General features: G+C 52.1%; 1 protein-coding gene across 1 annotated transcript in view; it reads right to left on the reverse strand.

Annotated features, from left to right (window-relative positions):
• Positions 1 to 10232, reverse strand: part of SCRIB (scribble planar cell polarity protein) — an 83705-nt gene that overhangs the window by 19991 nt on the left and 53482 nt on the right. Inside the window, 7 exon segments of the mRNA XM_029958043.1 lie at positions 33 to 37; positions 156 to 203; positions 2946 to 3053; positions 4773 to 4898; positions 5751 to 5792; positions 6382 to 6432; positions 8551 to 8619. Coding sequence (XP_029813903.1) covers positions 33 to 37; positions 156 to 203; positions 2946 to 3053; positions 4773 to 4898; positions 5751 to 5792; positions 6382 to 6432; positions 8551 to 8619 — 449 coding nt within the window.

Here is a 10232-nt window from a genome sequence, read left to right on the forward strand (position 1 = left end):
CACCCTCCCCATGCCACCCCAACCCTTACTCTGCCTCCTGCTCCACACCCTTCTCCTCCTCCCCAGCCCCCCCAAGCTGTGAGCCCATCTCCTCATCACAGCCCCCACATCCTCCTGACTCCCACCCTCTTTCCAGCCCTAGCCCCAAAACTCACCTCCGAGGCCATTTTGGTGTTCTCTGTGCTGCTCTGACCAGACAATTCCTAAGGACAGAGAGAAACAGGCACATTTTAAAAGGAAAGTTTCCACCCACCCCCATCTTCCAGCCATGTGAGCTGACGGAGGCTCCCAAAACAGTCCCGCAATTCGCACAGAATTAACAAGTCAGGCTCAGCGACAGTCAGGAATGAGGATTTACATTAAATTGAGGGTTAAACAGAACCAGGTGTGACAACTTCTGAAAGAGCAGAAACTGAAAAACATGAAACAGGTGGAGAACAGGAGCAGGGGCTGAGCTGGAGCTGGAGAGAGTTCACAGGAGCTGGATGGGGCTCACTTACATCTTCCTTACATCAAAGATAAAACCACCCAAAACTTACCACTTTTACCAGGATAAAGAACAGAATATTGGATGAGTAAAACTACAGGGGGAAGAGAGGGTCCAGAGAATCACCATCTGTGACTGAGGAATCCATAGGGGTAAACTGAGAACTGCCAACAAGTTATGGAAAAGATGTAAGTTTTTTAATTAGACAAATTGAAAGGACCCACAATAAGAGAGAAAGGAGATGACCTTTGGCTTTATCCAAACACACTCCAAAAACTAACAGGAAGTTTTAATTTTGTATAATATGGAGTACAATAATAGCGAAGGGAAGGAGCTGAAAAAGGCAAAAAAAAAGCTTCTAGCAAAGAAGCAAATGTCTGAAAACAGGAATTATTGCTGCTACCACAGAAGCAAAGCCAAGAGCTCAACACAAACCTGCAGGACCAGGACAATCCCTGCACAATAACTCTGAGTGGAATGACTTGTGACAATGCCCATCTGACATACATGGATATTTAATGGACTTTTAATTGGGTGGAAGTTCATGCCTAAAACAATAGTTGATATATTCCTAAAAATCCAGAAGCAGGCAGAGATAAGTTGAGCAGTGGAGTTATCAGTCTATCCAAGTTCAATGGACAAATGTAATTAAACAAAAATAATTTAAGGGGACGAAAAGAATTTCCCTCAATAATGCAAACTGCCAGGTGATCTCCCACAGGAGCAGTTGTTGTTCCTCAACCTGTGATGCATCAGCTGGAGACGGTGATGCTGGAAACACTTCTGTGCACAAGGCACACCTGACCATGAGCTTGGGTCACCTGGGGGATGGCAGATGCCAACAGAGACCAGGTCCACCTCCTGTTCATCCTGCTTTGCTACATCTTCCCTGAGGTTGTCTGACAGTCATTAACTCTGAGGAAATCAGTCAATAAAGCTAAAATGGACAAAAATCAAGCCTACAAACAGCAGAGACAGACTGTGACCCCTCTTGACGTACCAAACCAGATCAAGGTGAGGGCAGGTGAGGACAAGGGACATGGGAGGGCACAAAGTGGCTGTCACAAGTCATTGTAGGACAGCCACAGCTTCCAGCATGAACATGGAAAAGGAAAGAAAGGGAAAGGAGAGGAGGGAAAGAAGAGGAAGGAAAGGAAATGAAGAAGCAACACCGCAGTAGAAAGCCATCTGTGAAACAGGATCTCATTTGCAGCAAGAATGAGCCAGCAAGAAGAAGACAGGAATAGGGAAAAGGGAAGCAGTGAGGTGATCCCGAGAGCAGAGGGCCCCGAAGCGCCAAAGGGGTTCTGCCACAGGGTTCTGCTCCTTTAGTAAACGACTGCCCATGTCAGACAGCTCCAGAGCTCTCACCCAGCTGGAGCTGGCATGCACGGACACAGGCTCCTCAGGAAGGATGGGCAGGGAGGATGGTATGGGAGGGGATGCAGCAGGCTTAGGGCACCTCGAGGGCAGCGAGCCCAGACTGGGGCTCCCTGGGATGTGGAGGACACCAACAAACCACACCACATCAAGGGGATGCCAGCAAAATGGCACAGGGGTTGCAGGAGGTGACATTTGAGAACAGGTTCAGAGGGCTGTGTTTGTTCAGCCTAGAAGAGGAGGCTCAGGGGAGGGGGATCTAATTCCTGCATCCCTAGAGGAGTTACAGAGCCAAGGTCAGGCTCCTCAGAGATGTCCAGTAAGGGATAAGCAGAAGACATAATCTGTGGTAAAAGAAATTCAATAAAACAGAAAAAAAACTCTTCACAGCAGAGTGCCCACAGTGTCCTCAGAATCTCTGATTTTGGGAATTCAGAACTCAAGGGGATGGGCCTGAGCAACCTCTTACAACTTTGGATGCATTTGGACAATGCTCTCAGGCACATGGTGGGATTCTTGGGGGTGTCCTATGCAGAGCCAGGAGCTGGACTTGATGACCCTTATGGGTCTCTTCCAACTCAGGACATTCCATTATTCAATGATTCTAACTTCCAAGGTTGTGCTGTTTTGCATGGGAGACTAAGGCAATGACGTCCAAGGCCTCACCTAACCTGAACTGTTCCATGATTCTGCTACATGGAGGGGAGAAAAAATAGTTCCAGTGAAGCTCAAAATCAAAATCCACTCAAAAATGGCTCAGCATAGGTTTAGCCTGGCCCTGGACTCTGGAATTTCAGAGTTCCTTTGTATGAGAACAGCTTGGTTGTACATCAGCATCCCAATGTCCAAGGAGAACAGCGGTGCTGTGAGATTCCAGGACCTGATACACTCGCAGGCACAGATACACTCTGCAGGGTGACCATCTGCATCACGGACAGACGCCAACTTCCACAGGACCTCAACATCCCCCTTCTCCACGGCAGCTTGCTTTGGAGGGAACAAATCACCACCTCCTTCCCTTCTCACACCTGCTCTGCTCACCCCTGTGCTGGAGCAGCCCCCCAGCAGCACGAGTTACCTGTGTCCCGAGCAGCGGGTGGGACAGGGGCACTGCTGCGAAGGTCTTGTAGGCCTGCTTGACATTGATGGGGACCTCGTCAGGGGAGGGTGGCGACGGTGGCTTTTGCTACGGGGACAGACAGGAGGTAAAGGTGAGCACAGGTGGTGTGACAAAACCCACACGGGGGAAACACAGCCCAGCTCTCGGCCTGCAGAGCCCGACGAGTGGGATACGGAAAGGAACGTGTAAGGGAACACATAAGCCTTGCCAAGGCTGCTCCTGAGCCTTGGGCAGGAACACGAGGAGCAAAGTACTGCACATACACTACACATACACTACACATAGTGTATGTGGGTCACAGCCCTGTTTTATTTCCTGGATGGTGGAGGAATGGTACTTGTCGTGGCACAGATCCTCACTGACCTGACAGGAATGTTGTGATGGATCTCCTGGCCAAGGGCCACATTGCTGTCACAGTCCTTGAGGACTTCCACCCAATTCAACCAGCATGTGCCTACCTGAATCAGGGGTTTGGGGGCTGGAACAGTTACATGGTTGATTCTGACCTCTACTAAGATTCCTTCTAGTGGAAGGTGTCCCTGCCCATGGCAGGGAGTGGAACAAGATGGTCTTTAAGGTCCCATCCGACCCAAACCACCCTGTGGTTCCATGATCTGATTCAAGCATCTGTAATCTGTGAGGAGATCTGCCTTTCATCTCATATATTTCCTTTGCAGGATTCCACTTACTCAGAAACATCTGACAAAGTCTGAGGGACCTTCCTACTGCTTGTCACTGCCTTTGCTGGTCCTTTCCTCACCCACCTTCCCCATGACTCCTCCTGCCATGTCTGGGGGGAAGCACAGTTGGGGTGACCTGCTCAAAGCATCACAGAAATTAATGGGATGGGGGACAATGACACCCCAACCTTCCTTCTGCTGGAAAACAAATACTCCTTTGCTATTCATCACTCCAACCCTCCAGATGCACTAATCCAGTTCCAGGCCTTTGTACTTTTTCTTTGTTCTGGGCTGAGGCTAAAATATGTGGTTTGATCATGTTCCTTCTGCACAGGCTGAAGGACAGCACAGCGAGATCAGAAGAGACTGTAAAATGTGAACCATGGCCAATTCCATGGGTTCTGTACAGCTCTTTGTCTGCAAACCACACCTCTGGTTTGGTATCATGTCATACAAGCTCCAGTAGAGATGGAAGGGCTGGATCCATGGAATCCCAGGATGGTTTGGGTGGGAAGGGACTTAAAGTACATCCAGTCCCAGCCCCCTGCCGTGGGCAGGGACACCTTCCACTATTCCTTCCACTTCTTCTGGCACGACAAAGACCAAAACACCTGAATCTTTCTCTCCCATCAACAAATAGTCCTGGGAATATGAACTTTTCAAAAATAATAATTCTGTAAATCTTAAAATCCATCAGCAGGATGGTATTGGTTCTTGCTCCAAGGTGCCAGATACTGACGGGTTCTGTAGGATTTATGTCTCCACAGAACTTAACACCTCACAAATATGGCTCTCAACCTGTCCCTGCTCTGGGGATTTTGGCCACAACAGCTTCAGCATTGCTGACTCCTGGGACGGGGAGACACGGGGCAGCTGGGGAGGCCCAGAGAAATGAGTGGGATGCACTGACCTTGCCCTGCCTGTGAGGAGTGAGGGCTCCTCCCCGGGGTACCCAGACTGGTGCATGGACACCACCAGCCTCAGCTCAGGCACGTGGTCATCAAACCCCACCATCACTGCTGGGAGGGTGTCCAGCCACAACGTGTGGCACCACGGCACCCAGGGCAGGGAAATGGCTTTCAGGGAGAAACCCCAGGCCACTTACAGAGTTGTGGATCCTGAAGCATGGCTCGGGCTGCTGGAAGGGGTTGGGGCTGTCCCCCTCCTCCGCAGAGTGTGAGGCAGCGCTTTGTCGCACGCGGGACAGAGGCTGAATGACGCCGGGCTTGGTCTGCTCGTGTCAGTGCCCCAGGGAAAGGCAGAGGAAGAGGAGGGGGAGGGAGAAAGAGAGAAGAGAAATGAGCAGTTAGGGCAGCGAGGTGTCTGCCATGCGGGTGAATGAACAAATCCATGCAAATCCATGCACCCCAGCTCCATTCCTCAGCTGTGCTGCCCGCTCCAGCTACCGGACCCAGACCAGCAGGAGAGCTCCTGGGGCCAACACCAAAAGAGATTCAGCCAAGTCAGGGTCACTCAGGACCAGTGGGTTATGGAGAAGGCCAAAAGGGAGCATCTGCCACACAAGAAGCAGCTACAAGGGTCAGCAGGATATGGCACGAGTGTGATGAACTTCAGAGAACGTGAGCGCTGGGGGTGGAAGTAGGGAAACATCAGCCAGGAACTGGGAACTGGCAGAAGTTGTAGATGGAAGTGAACCAGACCCAGCCAGGGCTCTGACTAGAAATGCAGTTATAGGAGCAGAGGCAAGAGTCTAAGACTTGACCTAGGCATCATCATCGCTGCTGGATGCTGTGTGGAAGTGAACAGAGCATCTGACACTAAAGAGAGTGACAGCAGGAGTTGGGTAAGCCAGCAAAAACGCCAGGAGTGGGAGCTACGAGTGGAAACGGGAATATAAGCTGCAAAAACAGTTGTGTTGGGTTTTCAAATGGATCATAATTAAGACTTGGTGCATTTGTACAAACTTGAGGCACAGTGGAGGACTGGAGGAAATAGAATAGGAGCCAACAGTGGAGCTGCAAGGCTGGGTGGGAGTGAGCACCCACAGGAGGAAGAGACAAGCTCCACGTGCTGGGGGATGTGCAGGGACACCACAGTCAGGTCTCAGGACAGTTGTACTCACTGATTTACTGTCATCCTGCGATGTAATGAAGTTAATGGAAGCCTGCAAACAGAAATACAGGTGTAAATCTGGAGTCCACCTTGAAAACCTTTAGTTTACCTCTGCCCCACTGCCTGCCCTGTCTGGGGAACTCCCAGATGCCACAGAAACCCCGCCATTCCTGCTTCTTTGAGTGGGGACAGGCCAGAGCTCACCTGCCAGAGCAGCTCCTCTGCTATGCAAGGATGCCCTCAGCTCTCTGCACATCTCCAGGTTCTGACCCCAGCTCTAGGCTGGTCCTGGCCCTTGGTCACTGCCCCTGGTCCTGGCCCACAGGCACATCTCCTGGTCCTGGCCCATGGGCACATTCCCTGGGCATATTCCCACCCTCCGCACTTGCCCCCAAGCCGGAGCAAAGCCATCCCACTGCAGGTCCTCCCCAGAAGCGCTCGCAGGTGCCATCACAGCAGCAGCTCACAGGGAGCAGCCCCTTGTGCCTCAGGTGCCAGCAGGGCACTGCTTCCTCAGCGAGCCCCAGGGGAGCCCCAGGGGAGCCCCAGAGAGCCCCAGGTCCCCGCGGGGCCGGAGCAGGGGGCGCGGGCAGCGGGAGCAGCCGGAGCAGCAGCGCACACCGCACACCAGCAGCACTTACAAAGCGGGTCTCCCTGCCGGCCAGGTGAGGGGGCCGGGGGGCTGCGGGCACCTGGAGAGGGGCATCAGCAGGGGAGAGAATGGGAGAGAAAATGGAGACACTGGGTTTTCCGTGGGAGAGAAGCACAGAGACTGCAGCACTCGGAGCTGTCGGGGTGCCCACCACGGGGGAAGCCCCTCTGCCCTGCTCAGCACAAACAGACCCACCACAAACACCTCCTGCCTCCCCTCACCCCCTCACAGAGGCTCGACGCCAACTCAGGACAAAGGATTCCATTTCCCTCAGGAATTCTCTGAAATAAGCCAATAAATTCTGGCTGGACTACACGATGTTGAAACCAAAGAATTAACAGTAAAAATAGATGGAGCCAGAGAATTAGAGATGCAATTCCTTGGAACTTCTGCTCTGGAGGAACAAGACTCCTGAATCCTCAGAAAAGCAGAGAGCTGGGGGTGTTCAGCCTGAAGAAGGCCTTGGGGGGACCTTAAAGCCCCTTCCATTGCCTAAAGGGACTCCAGGAGAGCTGGAGAGGGACTTTGGACAAGAGCCTGGAGTGCCAGGACAAGAGGGAATGGCTTCCCATTGAAAGAAGGCAAGGTTAGATGGGATATTGGGGAGAAATCCTTCCCTGGGAGGGTGGGGAGGCCCTGGCACAGGTTGCTCAGAGAAGCTGTGGCTGCCCCATCCCCGGAAGGGTTCAAGGTCAGGTTGGACAGGGCTTGGAGCAACCTGGGCTAGTGAGAGGTGTCCCTGTCTATGACAGGGGTGTGGAACGAGATAGTCTTGAAGGTCCCTTCCCACCCAAACCATCCTGGGAATCCATGGAAACCAATCTCAAAGAAAACTGGCACTTGTGGTAAAAGGAAAACTTACAAACAGCCCAAAATAAACCCTCACCCAGTTTGCAGCTGCTGTCAGAAATGCAAATAGGTAAACACATGCAGCTGGAACAAAGTGCCTTGAAATAGCGTTGCTATAACAAATCGTATCCTCTTCTAATCTTGTTGTGTTCCTGATGGACACTCAATTCCAAAGGATCCAAGAACTGAGGGAGATGTGAGACAGGCCGAGGAGTAACAGGAGATGGACTGAAGTGCTGCTCCTACAGTTTCAGCAGGTGGTCTCAATCCTTCTCCTGAGCCCGTGTCACTGGTCACCTCACCCCAAGGTAAAGCCCTTCACCTCAAGAGTCCTCTCCAGCTCTGAGAACTGAAATGGCTCCACTGAAGATCAGGGAAGTGCTAGAGCCGGTGGGGAGAGCAGCTGGACAGCTACTCCCAAACAGCTGGAGAGCAGCTGGACTCCAAAAGGAACACAACAGACCCACAACGACTACAGACAGAGGACAAAGTACAACTTGCAGTTCACTCAAGCCCCCAGTATAAAACCCAGTTACAGGTAATGGCTGTGAAGGGAAAATTAAAAAAATCCATTTAAGATCATTTAACTTCAAAAGGTTCAACTGAGCTGTGACACCTCCTGCCACAGGATGGACAGTGGGAGCAAAGACTCAGAGACTGAAAAGGAAAGATCAGAGCTGATACAACGAATAAGAACAGTGAGGGAGGACAGGTAATATTCATAAAGAAAAAATAATCAGAAGTTACAAGAAATAAAGACACTTCCCATTGCAGAAGGAAAACCTCTGAGCAAGGAGCTGTAGCAAATCATTTCCTGAGTGCAGGGTCCTTCCACTTCCTTCCTAACAGCTCACATGGGTCACCTCCAGTGTCACACACAGATCCAGGGATCCTCTGGGAAGCACTGGGCAGCACTGGTTTACAGACCCGAGATCATTCTCCAAACCCTGACTCCTCCATTTCTTACCACATACCAGTTACCAGGGTCTCTGTATAAGGCATTGGTGAGGCCATTCCCAAAATACTGACAACTACAGGTAGTACCATCCCAGGTACTCCCCATCTCATCACCCTGGAATTAAGCCACTTCTCAGAGCTTGTTTATGACCAGCTAATCACCCTCCTAGCTCTCTGAGGCATTTTGAAGGAGGCAGCTCTTCCCTCGCTCTCTAGTTGCCTCCTGTGACAGATCCCCTCCACCTCGACAGTGTCACTGAAGGATGATAATCGCCCTCAGCTTCCTCTGCGTTTCATCCCTGGAAGTGCCTCCCTGCCTTTCCTGTGTCACTTATCCAGGGGGCAGTCTCACCTGTGGATTACTGGGTGAATAGGGGGTTTCACGCCTGGAATTTCCTGTCCCAGACTCGCCCACAGGAGCCTGAAAGAGAGAAGACAAAGCTCGAGAGTTACTGTATGGCAGAAGGGGGTCTGTAGAGCCCGGGAGGCATAGCACACCCTGGACATCCAGCCATGGCCCCTCCCCAGGGAGCAGGGTTAGCAGGACCCAGCAGCAGCTGGAATATGCCAGAAACTGCCAAAAAGCGCTAGAAACAGCAAGGGAACGGCATCAAACATTGGAACTGGGATCATATCCAAACATCCTGCAAGGCCAGCTAGATCAGGTACAGCCTCTGCCTCATAGCAAGCCCTGAGAATCCTCTTCCCTGACTCCTCACAGCCCTCACAGGCAGGGTCACAGTCCAGGCAAACCTCCTGCTGTACAGACACTGAGCAAAAATAGCCATTGCCAACTGGAAGGAGACAGGAATCATCCCCAGCCACATCCATTACTATTGGCCTGCTGGTAGAACCAGTAGCATTGGAGAGACAGGGCTCTCCTCAATTCCAGAGGAACTTTTGGCACCAATGCTTGGCTGAACCAGCCGACAGCCCATCCCAACAGCTGAACAGAGAGCAGAGTCCCAGGAACCACCTGCACTCTGACTGCAGGAGTGAGGAGCACATTTCGGAAGTATTTTAGATGCCTAAAGGTGGAAGTAGGTCATTTGGGATTTAGAGAACTGTTTAGGCAAGCCTACGGTCCCAGTCACTAATATCACAGCTGCTGGTCAGTTGGTTCAAGTCAGCCTTGGGCAACAGTGTTTAATCTGACCAAGCCTGAAGTGACCTGAAGTTTATACTGGAGCACAGATTCCACTGCATGCCTTGTTCTAAGCTGACCTGCCTACACACTTGTGAAATTCCCTAAAATACCTCCAAGATCAATACAGCTGGGGGCTGGGTTGGTTGATTGGTTGGTTTTTCCTCTGTGTGGGGCTGTTCATCTGTGGCTGTTTAGCTTTTGAGACCTCCCAAAAGGCTGAGAAAGGAAGAAGGGGAAAGCAACGTAGAGCTCATCTAGAGGACGGGCTAGACCCTCTTTGGGTCTAGTCCCTGCTCTGCCAAAAGTTCCCTGTGCAACAGCAAGAATGTCAAATACAAACAGATTTCCCAGAGCAGAAAGCAAAGTTCTCCCTTGAAATCCCAGTCTCAATCTACTGAAAAGTGCCATTTGGAGGAGCAGCTCCTGGGCTGTGGATCAACCACAGCAGCTGCTCTCTGCTTGCTTTTCAGATGCCTAAGAAGGTTTGTTGAGGCCCAGGTGTGTAAGTGTGGCACCAGCACCGACCTCCCACAAGCCCTGCCAGCCCCGTGCTGCCAGCTGAGCGGGCAGGGACGCTGCTGTCCCAGTCGGACTGAGAGGGCCAGCAGGGAAGTCACAGATGTCACCGTGTTGGACTGGGAGGGCCAGCAGGGAAGTCACAGGTGTCACCGTGTCAGACTGGGAGGGCCAGCAGGGAAGTCACAGGTGTCACCGTGTCGGACTGGGAGGGCCAGCAGGGAAGTCCCAGATGTCACCGTGTCCCCTCGGGGCTCGGCAGTGCACGCGTGGCCGTGAGCGGGGTGCATTAGTGGCCGGAGGACAACACACTGACTGTCGGGGACCGACGGCCCCACGCGCAGTGCTGGGGGCACACGGGTTAGGGGGGC

The sequence above is a fragment of the Manacus vitellinus genome, unplaced genomic scaffold (assembly GCF_001715985.3).
Source record: "Manacus vitellinus isolate BGI_N305 unplaced genomic scaffold, ASM171598v3 scaffold_139_pilon, whole genome shotgun sequence".
Lineage (NCBI taxonomy): Eukaryota > Metazoa > Chordata > Aves > Passeriformes > Pipridae > Manacus > Manacus vitellinus.